This window comes from Antennarius striatus, chromosome 8, assembly GCF_040054535.1.
Source record: "Antennarius striatus isolate MH-2024 chromosome 8, ASM4005453v1, whole genome shotgun sequence".
NCBI classification, from domain to species: domain Eukaryota; kingdom Metazoa; phylum Chordata; class Actinopteri; order Lophiiformes; family Antennariidae; genus Antennarius; species Antennarius striatus.
This window is the reverse complement of record NC_090783.1, coordinates 18,202,795-18,221,157: the sequence shown is the minus strand read 5'-3', so window position 1 is coordinate 18,221,157 and position 18,363 is coordinate 18,202,795. Positions and strand designations below refer to the sequence as shown.

The window sequence follows — 18,363 nt, the reverse complement described above, 5'->3', positions numbered from 1 at the left end:
ACAAGTTAAAGACTTAACACTTCAAACTAATTTTAAATTCGAGTACATCCAAGGACAGATTTTCTAAATTGACAATAATTTCCAAACTATTGTGCCACCTGAACATATGCTGAATAAATTTTTAAAAGAAAAACAACCGTACATATCTCCCCATCTATATATTTGAATAAGCTCACTTGAAAACCTCACACTGTCATATTTTAACTCCACCCACTGCCTGTCAATCAAGCCCCCACTCAATCACGGTGCATCTGCCAGAAGGAATCACGTGAACAATAAGGCGTAAGGCATTGGGCAGCAAGGTCTGTTGTTGAGGTTACACCCTTCGTCCACACGACAACACAGATATCTGGGACGAAAACGCTGGCCAAAGAGAAGTTTTTTGAAAACGCCGGGTATGTATTGTCATGTGGACGCTGTAACCGAAAGTTTTTCTATCCGGGGGGCGTCTCCCTGCGACAAAAATCGATGTGACATTAATGTGTCTAACCCGTGTCTACATGTACATACAGAATGGACAGATTAGAAGATGGCTATTTTCTGACGTATAACAGCTCCATGTCGAAGACGCGTTGACAGTTGGATATTTGTTCGCGTTTCATATGAGTCATAAAGTTTATTTATTTATTCATTCATTTATTCATTCACGTTCCTCGCAAAAGACCATTTCTGATTCAGACCGGGATGTGCTGCCTGCCGGTGGGAGAACTCTGTGATGGGTGCGCTTGGTTTATAATACCAACACATGTTTTCCTATGTTTAGTATGAAGTCTGATATCATTGTCTTAATTTTTTTATTTTTAGTAGGCAGTCATGTCATACCGTACGTGCATTCTATTGGCTGAATGCATCTGGAATTGCGTTCTGTTCCGTCAGGCTTGGACTTTTGTGAGACACAAAAGTGCTTTAAACAGTCGCTAAGAGTGTGGTAAAAGGTAATACAGATAGAAAGTGGTTTAATATCAGTACGGGGAGGGTTCATAAACGTTTAAATTACCGTAAATATTAAGACAAATAGATTGCGATCTCGGTTGCATATTCCTCAATTGTGTGTGGTTCCTGGAACACATTGACTGCATAGAACGAGGGCGCACTGTATAGACCTGTTCATAAGCCACCGATGTAGAGGTGTTGTAACATGAGATATTTACACAGAAAGATGGTACACATAAAGATTTCCAAAAAATTTAACTACCACGTGTTTTCTGAACAGTTCCTGTATTACGGCCATAAAACAACACTGCCACCTCCAGCATCTTGCGATCAATTAACATTCAGCAGCTCTATTTCCTACTTCGACAGTCAGTTTGATTGCATTTAACTTAAAAGCTGCTCTTCCCATTTTTGCTTCATAAGCAGTGTGCATGATGTGTAAAATGCCTGTTCTTCTCTGAACAGTTGATGTTGAGATGTGTGGTTCTTGCATTTTCTGCCACATTTATCTTGACTTTAATCTGACATGATGTTGACTTGCAATTTCTGAGGCTGGTGATTTGGATTAACTTATTCTCTTCAGCTCCTGGAATGGTCCGAAAGTGAACCAGGTTCATCGTAGCACTTGATGGTTTTTGCAACTGCACTTGGAGACACATTAAAAAATTTTTTTTGAAATTTTCCAGACTGACTGACCATCATTTCTTAAAATAATTATACACTGTTGTCTTTCTTTACTTAGCAGATTGATTCTTACTATAATATGGATTATAACAGTTGTCAAATATAGCTCAACTGTATAGGACCAATTGTTTGGGGGTGGCAGTAACTCAGTCCACCAGGTCTTGGGCTGGGGACCAGAGGGTGATCGGTTCAAGACCCATGCATATCAAAAACTTGTGTGAGAACCAGCAGTGGAAGGTGCCAGTTCACCTCCTAAGCACTACCGAGGTGCCCTTGAGCAAGCGACTGTCCCCTTAGAAGTTGCTCATGTGTGTGTGGGCCCGTACAATAAACACACACACACACACACAAACTATATACTGTCATCGAGCCCCATACTGATGACTGCCACCAAGGGTGTTGTGCCCTCTTCAGGTCGGTGGAGAGTATTTGCCCCTAGTGGAGGAGTTTAAGTATCTTGGGGTCTTGTTCATGAGTGAGGGAAAGATGGAATGTGAGATTGACAGACAGATCGGTGCAGCTTCCGCAGTGATGTGGTTGCTGTATAGGTCTGTCATGGTGAAGAAGAAACTGAGTCGCAAGACGAAGCTCTCGATTTACATTTCGGTCAAGAGCTTTGGGTCATGACCGAAAGGACAAGATCCCGGATGCAAGCGGCTGAAAAGAGTTTCCTCTGTAGAGTGGCTAGGTGCACCCTTAGAGATAGGGTGAGGAGCTCGGTCACCAGGGAGGAGCTCGGAGTACAGCTGCTGCTCCTCCGCCTCGAGTGGAGCCAGCTGAGGTCGCTCAGGCATCTGTTCTGGACGCCTCCCTGGGGAGTGAAAGAAGCCATCCACGTCAAAATGGAGAAGCCATCTCTGAATGGGGGGGGGGCACTTTTTGCCCATTTACAATTGTGTCCTTTCAAAACTCCCATAAAGATTGTCGCATCAGATTCACCTCAGTGATGTGTCTCATACTAATAACCCTCATTAGTATGCAACGGTGAAACTCGCTTATCAACTACCCCCCTTTGACACCCTTTGGAATGTGATTAGCACTGACCACACCCCACAGGGTTAATAAGCTGGGACAAGACCAGCCACCTTCAGAACTGAAGAAGTCTCTTGGATGAGAGACAAAAGGTCTTCAAGAACTTTCTTAATGTCCAGTGGATTGACTTAAACAGCTTTGGACAAACACGCCAGGGTTCATTTCCATGAGGTGTCCCTCGATCTTTTTGGCATATGCTGCCTTCGCCTGCTTGATGCCCTTCCTCAGGTTGGATCTGGATAAACTGTAAAGCTCCATATCTCCAGAACTCAACAGCTGTTCCATTCCACTCTTCATTCACTCTTTCCTATTTGGATAATGTCTGGCCATCTTTTCCTCAGTGACATTACCCATACACGTTTTAACATAAAACAGAACATTGGATGCGTAGTCATTTAAGTCCTCCTGTGCAAAAACGTCCCAGTTGGTAGTCCTGTAGTTGTGGGATGGCACTTTCTGACCAAATCCAGATTGGTCTCACCTCAGCTGGTGTTCTCTGTATGAGAGGTCTGTATCCTGGGGTGAGAAACAGGGACAGATGGTCCAATTGTCCGAGGCGGGGGAGGGAGGAAACCTTGTATGCGTCCTTGATGTTACTGCAAATCTTATCCAGCACATTATGACCTCTCGTTGAACATGTAACATGCTGGTAAAATTTAGGAAGCACAGTTCTTGAGTCCACGTGATTAAAGTCTCCGGTCCAAATGACAATGCCATTCGGGTGTGCAGACTGTTGTATGCTAACAGCAGCTAGCAGGGTCTTTAATGCTATGGTAGCAGTAGCAGTTGGTGGCGTGCATGCTTGGGCCAGGTATAAAGGACAACAGCACACATCAATGCATCAAATGGTCAACCTCTAAAAACATATTGCCTTATACCCTAACATTTGTCCATAGATAATCACTGACTTTCAGCTATCATTCTTTTTCATATATTTTTAATTTCATAAATGCACCACTCATAAATTCAACACCAAAAAGGTAAACTTGACATAACCAATGTGTTATCCTACCTTGACCTGCAGTAGAGTATACCATTGACTTTGTTCCTGCAGTGGATAGACTTCCATCAGAAGGTCCGCCAACAGTGAAGTGAACAGCTCCAGCTGATAATGCAGCAGAGCTGCAACAATCATAAATGGCTGATTTTAGCTGCCTCTCCCCTCCCATACTCATATCTTGTGACCGAGTTCGTATTCATAGACGCATTGGGACAGCTGTTTAAAGAGCATGGAAAATAAGAATAAAATAAAATATCCTAAAACTGAAAAAACTTCAACTGATGAAAATCACATTTTCAATACAGCAGGTGAGCATATGTGAAAACTACCAAACCACAATTAAAGAAAATAAAACTTCAAAAAAATAATTCATAAATGCATGAAAAAACAACGGCAAACTGTCTCACGTTATTTTTAAACATAGAGATAACTCACCTTTCTTGTGTATACAACATTTGGTTCTGCAGGTGTAGTTTTCCCTTCACATGCTGGTCCCAGTCCTAAAAACACATGGGCACACCATCCAAACCTAGACTCAAACAACTTAGATGTTTTTAAAAGTATGGTATGACCTATGTTTCAGACCAAAATAGATGTATAAATTGCAGATTTCATTGCAGGTTGCTCAATTATCACTGTTTAAAGACTTTGGGAAAGGGTGATGTTACACAGGCAAAGAAATTACTTTATTTAGCTCCAGACGTCCAATAGCTACCTAGCAGATTTTCATACATTTGCACACATGCATTAATATTCATGTACTTTACTGTATTTCACCTTGAGGTTGTAGACCTTCTTGTCACAGATGCTACATTGGTGTGGCAGTTGAGTGGGGGTGACAGCATGGTAATCATTGACTTGGTATGGCTGAAGTATCCTGGTTCCTAAAGAGGTTTCCTCATTTCCATGCTGGATTGGGTAATGTACAAAACCCTGCACATTATTTGGGCCAAAAGAGGAAATTCCTGTGCTTAGGCTGAATTTGGGATCAGGGGTTGGCTCCTCAGGATTATATAGTTCCATTTGGGTCCGAATTGGCTGCCCAGCTGGTGTCCACCCAGTAGAAGTATTAGAGACTATATCCACCTTTCCAGCATGATTTAAGTTAGAATGACCTTTCTCAGTGGAGTTATAAACATTCATGTTCTGCTGATTGACACAAAACTGTGTTTGCTGACCCAGCATATCATGTCCATTGAAATCTCTCTGAAAACCAACATTGTTTATGTTTTGAGAGTTAATCACTGAAAACTGTCCATCACCAGTTGTGACTGATGCTGTCCCAGCCATGTTGCATGGAAGATGTCTCTCAGTGTCGGATGGGTGAATGGGGCCTGACTTTTTATCATAATCTACAGAGTGGTGACCCAATGTGTTTCCTCCACCAGGGTGGTTCAGTCTCACGTTTCCTGGGTTTTGGTTGAATCCTCCACCCACCAAAGCCCCCAAGGTTGAATTTGAGTGTGGAAAATTTAGCACTCGTGTTGAGAAGGCACCCTGAGGATTCATGGTAGAAGTTCGTGGATGACTGAACAATGATTGTGGCACGGCAACATTGGAAAGAACCTGATTGAGAACACTGGTAGCAGTAGCTGTATTGCCTCCCTGAGCCAGTTTTAGGCGATGGAGAGTAATCTGAGCCTGGAGTTGTGCAAGTTGCAGACTGGCTGGTGTCAAGAGGAGCTGCTGGTTCTGCTGCTGAGACCCTGTCTGCATACTGCCTGGCAATAAGGCCCCCAACTGTATCCCAGCCTTATTGGTGTTGTCCGCAGGTACTGCACTGATGTTACTGTGGACAAGCAAAAGATCACACAAAGATTATAATCTCAAATGAGAAGTCCACTTTCGTTCTTAGATGTCATACAATATCTGAGATGTTAATGGTTATTTGCATTTTAATGTTGAGAATCAGATTCTTTGATTACTTCCAATTTTATAATCGGTATAACCGGACTAACACAGATTGAATCTGCGAATCAGAAAAAAAATACAAACTAAAAAAAACAAACTCTGACAACATTTTCACAGCTAGAAAAGGTTAAATAAAATTTCGCTTGAGGCACTCTTAATGAGCATCCACCTGCAACATAACTTCTATTTCTATAAATGTACACACAAGACATAGCTCTGGTTGTCCAGACTGCTTCTAGATTTATAATAAAAAACAGGAACAACAACAAATTTAATTGCAAGAAAGCAGTGAGAGACTGCAACATTCCGCAACACCCCTGAATTCAACATTTTACCCTGACATACACATTTTTGAAATGTGAGAAGTTGCATTTGAAATCCTGAAAATGTTGCTTTTTGTTTTATGATTATATCTCATCAGATTTCAGAGATGTGTACTTACAAAGGTTTACAGTGCGCCATCGTTCCTCGTGGTTAATGAGTTCACGGAACTACACATGATTAACAAATTCCGAGATAGAGCGACAAGGTATTTATCTTATTATTCACGATAATTTAAAAGTTTATGAACCCTCCCCATACTGATATTAAACCACCTTCTCTTTGTATGACCTTTTCCCACACTTCTATCGACTGTTTAAAGCACTTTTGTGTCTCACGGAAGTCCGAGACTCACAGAATGTAGCAGATACTGTCAGCCAATAGAATACGCGTACAGTATCACGTGCCTGCCTTCCAAAAATCCAGGATGCCTACAAAAGTTGACCTTGACCTAGTTTTCTCAAGGTCAATGTCATCATCTCATTTTCATCCCCTTTGCTTCCGGAGTGATGTGCTTTTTCTTTCATCTGTCTATCTGACGTGGTTGTGAAGATACAGTATTTGGTGGACGGACAGACGGACGGATAGATGAACACACAAACACTGATAATTACAAACATCACCGCTTTGCGGGATGTAAAAAGGTACAGTATTAGTCAACAGTTTACAACATATGAAGTGTTTCTTTGAGATATTGTGTCAGAAATGGTCTATGTTACAACTTATAGTTGTGTCAATCTTGAATCACAGTTTTCTCCTTTGACAGGCTTCATTATTATATTATTATTGCATTGCAATAATAAGTGGCAGCTCTGTCCTTTGGCAGATACAAAGGCATGTTTTTACTACAATGAAGATGTTGATTGTTGTGCCTATGAAAAGGAGGACTTTGCTGTTTATGGAGAAGAGGTGAGACCAAATTTTGATATTGGTCTCACCAAGCTTGTTTATATATTACTTTTCAAGAGTTTTTGCAGAATGCTCGGTAATACCCAATCATCCACATTTACACCACGTGGCCCCAAAAGTTAACACAAATTTATTTTACTAATAAAGTGAAAAACAAATAGCAGCATGGCATTAGGCAGAAGACATGGGAACCCTTCAGAGACCACATCTGCAACCCCAGCGTTTGCCACTAGAAGTGACACCCCATGGTGCATTGGCAAGTGGGGTTAAGTAACTGGAAACACAGACCAAGTGTTCCCACATACATGATGTTACTGCACAGCTGTGGACCTGCAAAACAGAGTAAACAGTGAGCCGGAAGGAACAAGGCCCTAAGGCTGTGCACCCCCCCCCCACACACACAAAATTACACTCACACACACATGCACACTCACATGCACGCACGCACGCACGCACGCACGCACGCACACACACACACACACACACACACACACACACACACACACACACACACACACACACAGTTGGAGTCCTAAAGGGAACCCTGCCATACACTAACTAAATTCAAAACAAAACAAAACACCTGACCGCTTATGTCCCCAGTACCTCAGCTCTTCCTCCACCCCAGTAACCTAGGAATATAGGACACAGAACCCTAAACAAACCCAACATTATTCACAAGGCTCATGGGACAATGTATCCGCAATCCCTTATGTGGCAAAAGTCTAAGCTGTACGACTAGAGAAACAGAGTCCAATGAATGAGCCCATGGTTGGGTCTCTGAGAAACTGAGGAAGTTTGTTATAAGGGAAGACTATGACAGTCATGGAGCTAATATACACATTAAAATGTTGGTCGGCAAGAATCAAGGCCAGGGTTTTTTATCTTCATCCATCCATCCATCCATCCATCCATCCATCCATCCATCTTCAACCGCTTATTCGAGGTCGTGGGGGCAACAGTTTCAGCAAGGATCTTTTCCTTTCGGTCATGATCCAAAGCTCATGACCATAGGTGAGAGTGGGAACGTACGTACATTGGCTGGTAAATTCAGAGCTTCATCTGTGTTCTTTCTTTACCCCAACAGACCTATACAATGACTGCGTCACTGCAGAAGCTGCACCAATCCGTCTGTCAATCTCATTTTCATTTCTTCCCTCACTTGTGAACAAGACCCCAAAATACTTAAAATCCTCCACTTGGGGCAAACATTCTCCACCAACCCAAAGAAGGAAGACCACCCTTTTCCGGTTGAGAACCAAGGCCTTGGATTTGGAGGTGTTGATCCTCAATCCACCCGTGTCACACTCAACTGCAAACCGTCCCAATGCATGCTGAAGGTCCATGTTTGATGAGGCCAACAGGACAACATCCTCTGTAAAAAGCAGAGATGAAATCCTTTGGTACCCAAACTGGACTCCCTCCGGATCCTGGCTGCGCCGCGAAATTCTGATTATGAACAGCCCTGCTGAGACCAACATGCACCTGGAACAGGTCTGACTTACTGCCAGCAATCCCAGCTCAGGCTTCAGTCATACAGGGACCGGACAGGGCCCCGAATCCCTTACTCCTAAAGCACTCCCCACAAGATATGATGAGGGACACGATCTAATGCCTTTTCCAGATCCGCAAAGCACAAATGAACTTGTTGGGAAAACTCCCATGAACCCTCAAGCACTTGATGGAGAGTGTAGAGCTAGTCCAGTGTTCCGCGACCAGAATGGAAACTGCATTGTTCCTCCTGAATCTGCAATTTGACTTTATGGCTAATCCTCCTCTCCAGTACCCTGACATAGACTTTCTCCGTAAGGCACCCGGTTTCCGTCTCAATAATTGAAACTTCAAATGGTGCTCATACGGTTGTATGAGCGCCTTTTTAGTTGGTGGCGGGGCATATTCATCAATAGCTTGCACCTCAGCATGCATATGAAAAACACTGCTTCGCACAAAACACAACCTAAATATGTGATGGTGGCACTTGCAAATTTAAATTTAGCAAGATTAAATTGGCATGAACCAAACAATCAAATAATTATCAAATCCGGTCAAGGCGGCTATTCCGGGCGTCTGACAAAAATCACCACCCCATCTAGTTACACTGAGCAGCCTTCCAGACCCCCAACAACTAAATTCATCAGATGCTGAAAAGTCGCTGGTGCATTCCTCAATCCAAACAGCATCACAGTATATGAAAACAACCCGTGGGAGTAGTAAAAGCAGCTATCTCGAGAGCCCTGTCTGTCAACTGGACTTGCCAATAGCCCTTTAACAGGTCAAACTTGCTCACAAATTTAGCTGACCCAACCTCTTCAGCACAATTCTCCACCCGAGGAAGTGGGAGTCTGTTTTCATGAAATAGTTTATATTTACGTAAATCAGAACAAAATCTGCGTGTGTTGTTAGACTTGGGGATACGTAAACACTGCAACACCCAACTGGAGTAGGATGGCTCATAGATTACCACTATCCACCATATACTTAACCCCAGAATCAATTGTTTGAGTTTCTCTGGGTGAACACGATAAAACCTTTGTTCAATTGGTTCACAATCCTCAACATCTATGTCATGTTCAATCAGATGCTTGCGAGTAGGTATAACACCAAACAGACATGGATACCTCTTAATCAAGTTCACGATTGACTCCGTCTAGACCCATGCAAAAAACTCAATAAGCCATCAAGATTCTGTAGCAATTTTAAACTTTTAAGACGACCACAAAGTACAGTTTTACTGAGTCCTGTAACATCTTGTCATCTGGTATGGATCGATATTAATCTCCAGATCCCTCAGTTGAGAAATCACTTGTTGCCCCACAGTCTCGGAGTCAGCACTGGGCTCAGTTCACTATCCTCTGGCCACAGCACATGCGTAATTTCTCAGCTTGATTTTGATGCCGGTGGTAATCACATCATTTATACAAATGCTTTGTTCCAACTTTGTAGAGAATCAGTGAGAGTCAGTCTGAGTATGCCTTAGAGAGAGATAGCGAGAGACAGCGACAAGAGAAAGAAGAAAGACGTCTTCTTCTTTTCCTTTCGGCTTTTCCCTTCAGGGGTCGCCACAGCGAATCAGTTGCCTCCATCTAACCCTGTCTTCTGCTTCCTCTGCTCTCACATCAACTGCCTTCATGTCCTCTTTCACTACATTCATAAACCTCTTCTTTGGTCCTCTAGGCCTCCTGCCTGGCAGTTCAAAACTCAGCATCCTTCTACCAATATATTCACTACCTGTCCTCTGGACATGTCCAAACCATCTCAGTCTGGTCTCCCTGCTCTCATTGAAAGCCATAAGTGGAACTTATGTATTAAAGAAAAGTTCCAGGAGGAACCGTGAGTCTCAGACACAGTGCACACACAGATTCTGTCAGCCAGTAGCATGCGCGCATGGTACCACGTAACTACCTACTAAAAATCTGCAATATAGTGAGGCCGCACATCTTGAAGTGCAAAGATTACTGTACCTCAAAATGTGATCGTCTTCCTGATGGGTCAACTCATCATGAGAAATCTAGAATATCACACTCCGAAACCCGAAAGGCACAACTACCTGATATACAGGCTCACCAACAAACCGCTCCCCCTGAGGCCCCCCCCCACTTTGTAATTAACACACCATTCAGGCTGAAATAACAATGAACGTGATTTTTCATCTCACCCAATGGACAAGCCATCTTTAACAGACCCATCAATGAACCATCAGCTCAGTGCTCCTCAAATAGCTCAGAGTACATCATGACAGAAATGTGTCTCTTTTAACTGTGCTTTTTCCATTTCGCTTTACAGTGCACACATGAAGCACGTAAAGGAAATGCTCTTTCATTCCTGTCGGGCTCACTGCTTACCAGGGGCACTGACACAGCAATGGCAGGAGGTGAAATATCAGCCCACACCGGAGCCCCTGCCACACCAATACCCCAAATCATGGTAAGACCATCCATTGGCAGAGCCGGATGCACACCAACTGCCATCTCACCCTGAAACAGATCACAGGACAGCACCATTTTATGAAGTTACCCACAGAATATTTAACCCTATCTCAAGTACTGAGACGTGAGATCTCGTGTAGGATTCCTCTAAGAATGAAAAAGCTGATGCTAAAGCAAAAGAAACAATTGAAGCAGTATCACGCAGTATCTTTACATAGATTTTATCAGTACTTCCAGACAACCTTCAGCACTGAAAAGCATATAGGACTGCAGCTCTGAACACATGTGTTCAGAGCTGCAACTGCAACGCCTGCTCAAAACTGGCACAACAAACATGGCAGATTAAGGATGAACTTTTTAGCACCATCTTGCGTAGACCTCGATTTGTATTCAGTCCCTTTTATGGCAATGATTAAAAACCTTTTTGGAATCAGGTGTACTGGTTCCACGTTTTACAGCATGACTAGACCATGTACCGACAGGAGAATTTTCCCAGGGACCAATGACACCTTGTACACCCAAATTCCAACCTTCTCCACCATGAGTCAGTACATAATTGTTGGCCAAAGCCGCAACCTCCCTTGCAGATTTAACTTTTTGTTCACTGATGTACGTTGCAATCCGCTCTGGAGCTGAATTCTTAAACTGCGCCAAAATAATCAGCTCAGACCACCATAGGAGTTATTATCTGCAGTAGAACACCAATGATCAAAATGTGTGGACAAATCACGAGCAAACTCCAAGTGTGATTTGTCCCCTCTGTTCCAATTCCTAAACTTCAATATGTACTGAAGCATTAGTAGGCGGGCAGAATCATGCCAGCAATCTTCTCTCTTGCCATCCCCGTGCCTCAGCCAAACATTCAAACATGGAGGAAAAGGTTTCAGGATCTTGTTCATTAAATTAGGGAACAAGTCTCAAAATACACAACCGACAGAACATCACTGAGAGCATCTACAGCAACTTACCTTCACTTATCAGATTCAACTTCTGCCTCTGGAGCTCCAGATTTATGTGCTCTGTCTCCTGTCTCAGTTTCTCCAAAGCGAACTCCCACTTAGTGTCTAATGACATCTGCAATAACATCAACTCCTTGTGCTGCTCCAAGGACAAACCAGGACCCACTCCTCGCAGCACGGTTGAAACTACGCGTATAAATGGATTGAAGAGTTCCCACAATGTCACAAGACAACAAACCACACGCTACCACAAATATGCTCAAACTCACCGTAAAAGATACATTTCTTTGAGGGAATTGAAGAGAACAAAACATACCAAATCTCCCTGGTAGCTCAATTGGAAAAAAAACCCAAGTCGTTATGGCCAACTCGTTGACTGCAACACTGTGTGGTTCCAAAACTTCACACAAATTTATTTACCAGGTGTTCCTAGGTTGGTGTTCTATAGGCTACCTGCAAGTCTAAGACATATGCTTTCATCCAGCCACCAATCTGTTTTCAAACAACTTTGTGACATAATATAACTGAGTAATTATACATGATCCTCAATATCTTTGATTGGATATTAATAAAACCACTTCTGGCCCAGAACACTTTATCAACACTCCCCACCCCTCGCATGTAAACAAACGCCACATGAACGCACACGCTATCATCCACTCATACCTGTTGTTTAAACTTTCAGTAACTTTGTTATAATGTATTTTCCTGTTATTTTTCTCAAGTTTTTCTCTCCTGTTTTTCATGATATAACTTGTTTTTTTTCATTTGGCTGAACGTGACTCGTGGCTATTTGTGTAAATGAACTGAGACCTGCCAGTAATGCCAGTAAACATCACACCGAGAGATCGCTAACACCACCAGGGAGCTAAGCTAACACAAACTAATGAAACATGGGATGTTACCGGAGAGGTAAGACCAGACGTGGAGGTTTTTTGTGTATGTATTTGTATTGAACTGTTGGCTGTTGGATGTTGTCCATACTTTTCCTCTGTCCGCTGACCCTATGTCACAGTGATGAGTGTGTGTGTCTGTCTGTGTGTGTGTGTGTGTGTGTGTGTGTGTGTGTGTGTGTGTGTGTGTGTGTTTGAACATATGGACCCCGACGTTTGTCTCTCACAAAGCTGGGAATGAGTGATACATTCATCTCTTGATTTCTGGCTCGATTATTTCACATGCAGGTTTTTGGTCAGTTGAACGTAACAACTGAGTGGTGACAGTGAATATCTGTTAGGCTGTAAATAAAGGCTGAGGCTGTTTGTTAAGGAGCTGTATAGTGGTTTTGGATACACGCAGCTCTCAGATCACTTAAAAGAGCTAAAGATGCTTTCATTCAACAAAAAACAAACAACAGTTCTGATTAGTAGCATCTCTCTCTGCTATGAAAGTGGTTATGTGTTCGCTATGACACTGAAAATAGCCTTACGTGGACACAACACATACACACAGATACACACACACACACACACACACACACACACACACACACACACACACACACACACACACACACACACACACACACACACACACACACACACACACACCTGACTGAAGCTAACTAGTTAGCCAAAGAGTAGCTGACTTCAACAGTTTGTGAGAAACTTTCAGTGTGTAGCTTTGAGCCGGGTCATTTCCACAAAGTGCTACTTTAGCCTGAACAGACCTCCATGTCGAGGATGACCACGCCCTTATCCGGGAGTAGACATGTCAATCAATCAATATGGCTCAGGATACGTCAATCACTGTCAAATACGCAGTAGATGACGTCAGGTTCGGTGCTGTTATGAATCACAGCATTTATTGATGCATTTATTGATGAGGAAGCGTTTGTTTTCCAGGTTCTATAACTTGGTAGGGTTAGGGAGGACCACTATGTACTGTAAATGTAGAGACCTGAAAAAATGTGTTTTTTATAATGGGACCCCTTTAATTTAGTTAATAGAGGGTAGTTGAAGCAAAAGATAGTCATATCTCCTGATATACTGTGCTGCAGCCTCCTACATCAAAAAATTCAGAAACTACTTGCACTCAAATGGCCTAGTAGTGCTGTGATTTGTGAAATATAGTTTTGATTTCTGATGAATGTTCTCCAATGCCATCTAAACTTGGTCTCCTCAACTGTACAACACATTTTTCACCTGACACGCCTGTATTTAGCCACTGCTCTGATAACTCTGCTGAACAGTGACAATCCAGAGTCGTAGTAGGATCAGAGTAGGCATCTTGTGATATTTTAATTTTTTAAATTCTTTTTAGTGTTATATATTCAGAGGCACTATCAGACACAAGTTATAGTTATTTGTGCCAGTACCTTTTAAAAGGTTAGACTGCATATCCAGAGAGATGGATTCTGAAAAGGGCTGTAGCATTCTGTAAATATGAAGGACTTCAAGAGACATAATAAATATGTACGCAACTAAATCTCGCTGAGGATTATCACCTCCAGGTTCATCTTGTAAAATGGTTTTGTGATTGCCACATTGTCACTTCATAAACTCGTATCATATCTCAACCATCACTCACATTTCTAGATGGTGCTATTGACATGTGGTCCTGAATTTACACCTCTGAAACAGAACTCAAGACACTAATCGAGGTTTTGACATAAATGAAAAAGAATATACAGTGACTGACTAAAGACTGAATGTTTAAAATGGAATTCATTAAATAATGTTTAGGGTTATGTAGCAGAATTTTAGAATATTTGCACCACTTGGATGAAAATGTGGTGAAACAGATGGAAGAACAAGAAGATATGTTGAAGCAATTCTAGACCAAGAGCTAATGGAATAAAGTAAAACATCCTGGTTTAGTAGACTCTGATTACAATTTTTTTGTCTACACTTCAACATCCTTGCAGGTTTTCCACAAGTCTTTATTTCAAATTTTACTGAAAAAAAGAACAGACAAAAATATTAAATGTACTGTATATATCTATCTATCTGTCTGTCTATCTGTCTGTCTACCTGCCTGCCTGCCTGCCTGCCTGACTACTTACCTACTCCATAAACGCAAGGTTTCCCTCTGACTCCTCTTTCAGAGCCACTCACTTTTTATCTCCTCATTCTGTCGAACGGCGAGTTTCATTACAGTGTTTTTCTTTTTTTCTGTTATTTTACTGTTTACCATAATTTAAAAATTAATGAACTCTTTCATACTGATATTAAACTACCTTCTATCTGTATTACCTTTTCCCACTCTTATAGACTTTTTACAGCACTTTTAAGTGTTTCTTTAATACATGGAAGTGCGCTGCGTTCCAAGACTCACGGAACGCAGCGCACTTCCGGATGCTGTCAGCCAATAGAAAGCGTGTAAACCAGTAAAATACATCTACAATATAGTAAAAGTATACATATTCAAACACTTACTGTACTATTAGAAGAGAATCACTCAGACAAATGTGTGTTTGTCTGTCGCTGTGTGGCTCCGCAGTGCACTGGCGTCGCGCCCGGATTGTACCGCCTCACGCCCTAAACCAGCTGGGATAAGCTCCAGCCCCCTGTGACCCGCAACAGCGGATAAAGCGGTTCAGAAGATGGATGGATGGAAACATGAATGGAGAGTGTGATCTTTTTAAAAATACTTTCACTTTCTGTTACCATTAATTTCTAGCTGGTGCCTATCCACAATAGCAATAATTCATTTGTTGTATAAATTACTTTTTTCTCTGCTTCTTTTGTAACTCTATTTTTTAGAGTGAAGCTGTTGAATATTGCTCTTTCATTCAATCATTTAATTACACAATTATAACACCGCTCAGTGCGGAGTTTGCATGTTCTATCCATGTCTGCGTGGTTTCTATCTGGCTTCCTCCCACCTCAAAATACATGCAACGGTGACGGTGGATTGGCCAGGCCCAAATTGACTGTAGGTGTGAGTGTGTGCATGCATGAAAAGACAAATGCAGTAAATATATATATATAATATATATATATATATATATATATATATATATATATATATATATATATATATATATATATATATATATATATATATATATATATATATATATATATATATATATATATATATATATATATAGTTTAACTGGCATCTGGCCTGGAATGTCCCCTGACTCACGTCCCCGATCTGCTGGTATCGGCTCCAGCACTCCGCGACCCGCTATAGCAAATGAAGTGGATATATACAAAATGAATGAATAAATAAATTATCCATCACAGATACCAAAGTGATTAATGGTAATCAAAATGCATAACAGGTTGGTATAATTGATCAACAGAATACACAGTAATACAAGGAATTAATTTTAACATGGATAAAAAATTTTTAAAAAACAGGTTACGACCAGCTTAATCCTTCTCCAAACCATCATACACCGGTATTTTTGTGTGGGCTCATACCACCAGTCCAGTAGTAACATCTTGTGTCAAAATCCACGAATTAAAACTACAGTATTCTATGTAACTATCAATGAAGATATCCTTTTGCCATGAGTTTTTATTTTGTTTGAGATGCTATATGCTCATTGTAGAATCATTTGGTTTGTGAGGAAGATTTTGATTCAGAGTAGCTGGAACCAGCCAACCAGAAATTAACATATTAGAGTACTGTAGAGTAAATATACTTCATACTTTAATGATCCTTAACTGGGAAAGAGAAGTCATCTGGATTTAGAATAAAACGATAGCTTCTAGTTCTTTTCATAGTCTATTAAGATATACATATTGATTTTGTTCATTTCCATTATTTGGTAGAATTCAGCAGAATCTGTTCCAACTGGAAAATTTGTTCTATTTGTGAAACACTTTTCCGCAACCCACTAGGTGTCGCCATATATTCCCATAATGGTCTCAGGGGGGTTGACAGGGATAAGCCTTCTAGTAGAAACCATTCAGTGGTTTGTTCCGAGCCTGCTGTCCTAGAAGTCCGCCAGTATTTTACATAACATAATGTGAACAATCCCTACACATAGTTGACTAAAGGATGGCATTAGAACCATATTTATATGGCCACTGCAGACAACAAATATGTGTAGACCCTCATAACCTATACACATGGAGCCTTAGATAGAAAAAGAAGAATCATACTTTATTAGTCCCGAAACGGGAAATATATGAGGGAGGAACGGGCTGTTAAAATTATTAATTTAAACGTATTGCACTATGTGAGATCAATTTATTACAGATACTGTACATTAAAGAATCCAGTATTCATTGTTATTGTGAGAATGCCCAAATGTTAATTAGCAAAATCATGTTTTCACTATTTCCACTCATGCAGCATGCAAAGACTGCTACTGATATGAACTATTTTAATGCCTGGGTACCGGAATATGATCACATCTAACCTTTCATCTAAAAAATATTAAATATTTTATGAGGGGTGGCGCAGTGGGTAGCACTGTCACCGGGTCCGGGTAAGCTATATATGATTTATTTTTAAAAAAATAATTTATTGTTTAACAATTTTATATGAGTTAAAAATTATTAAAAATAAAATTATTTTTGGTAACTAATAGTGCATTTACACATTTAAATATTGGGTTCTATGGGCTTTGTTTTAGAACGTTAGCACATGTATGTATAGCCTAAATAATATAGCATAGTTACATTTTTCATCAGTATTCCCTGCCATAATGCTATGATGTTTTCTAGCTAATTTGACATACAGTATTTGCTCACATACGTGTACATTATCGATTTATAGAAATCAAATGCAATTATGAAAAGAACAACAGTTTAAATGAACAGTGAGGGGTTGATATTTAACCTAGAACTGAATTTTATGTCTTCAATTACTTTCAGTTTCCTCATATCTTTAAATCCAGTCTGGGGCCAGACACCATATCCTGATGAAACTTCAACTTGTAAAAATAATTATTATTCTCATGTTAGTATAATCAGATGATTAACATAAAAACGCTTGAAAAACTCCATCAGAACAGATGAAATTATATCTCTCTTAATATCCTCTGGTGGAGCACCGCAAACTCCCTTTAGACATTTTCAATGTGTCCATGCAGACCCATCAACTTTTGATACGTGTTCAAGAGGAGACCCTGCAACCTTTACACATCCTGATATGGGATAAGCAGTTACTGACATTCCAGAGCCTTAATTTAACTTTTCAACAAATCAGACACGTATCTGCGGGTTGCATGATAATTACCATCATGCCATAAGACATAGTTTGAAGAAGCAGGGTCCACTTGCCTTGCTCCACATTTGGCATAGTTGCAAACAGGGGTGGTTCCATGATTTATGGCACCGCAGCAATGACCGACATATCTTGGCCACTGACAGAGAAAAAGTCTGGCCTCTGTCACCACCACTAAAAGGCAAGTGTGTCCAAGGAGAAGAGGGACTTTGATCCATGCTGTGTTTCTCTGATGACGGGAACAAAATGGACATACTTATGCTAGAGATCGTTGTTATTGTATTTTGAAATTATATTAAATGACAAATGATTAAATAATATGACATGACAGATAGTATCTATCTATCTATCTGTCTATCTATCTATCTATCTATCTATCTATCTATCTATCTATCTATCTATCTATCTATCTATCTATCTATCTATCTATCTATCTATCTATCTATCTATCTATCTATCTATCTATCTATCTATCTATCTATCTATCTATCTATCTATCTATCTATCTATCTATCTATCTAAAAAATAACTTCAGTTTGTGAGGCAACTGGAACCTCATGCA

General features: G+C 40.8%; 1 protein-coding gene across 2 annotated transcripts in view; it reads right to left on the bottom strand.

The window, feature by feature from the left end:
* Positions 1 to 18,363, bottom strand: part of rbm20 (RNA binding motif protein 20) — a 55,140-nt gene that overhangs the window by 19,312 nt on the left and 17,465 nt on the right. Inside the window, exons 1-4 of one of the 2 annotated variants that reach the window (XM_068322720.1) lie at positions 10,633 to 10,753; positions 4,427 to 5,438; positions 4,085 to 4,149; positions 3,662 to 3,771 (exon numbers count right to left, since the gene is read on the bottom strand). In XM_068322720.1, coding sequence (XP_068178821.1) covers positions 3,662 to 3,771; positions 4,085 to 4,149; positions 4,427 to 5,365 — 1,114 coding nt within the window. In that variant the 5' untranslated portion in view covers positions 5,366 to 5,438; positions 10,633 to 10,753. Of the gene's footprint in view, positions 1 to 3,661; positions 3,772 to 4,084; positions 4,150 to 4,426; positions 5,439 to 10,632; positions 10,754 to 18,363 lie in introns of those variants that run through there. The other variant, XM_068322719.1, reaches the window with a different exon arrangement.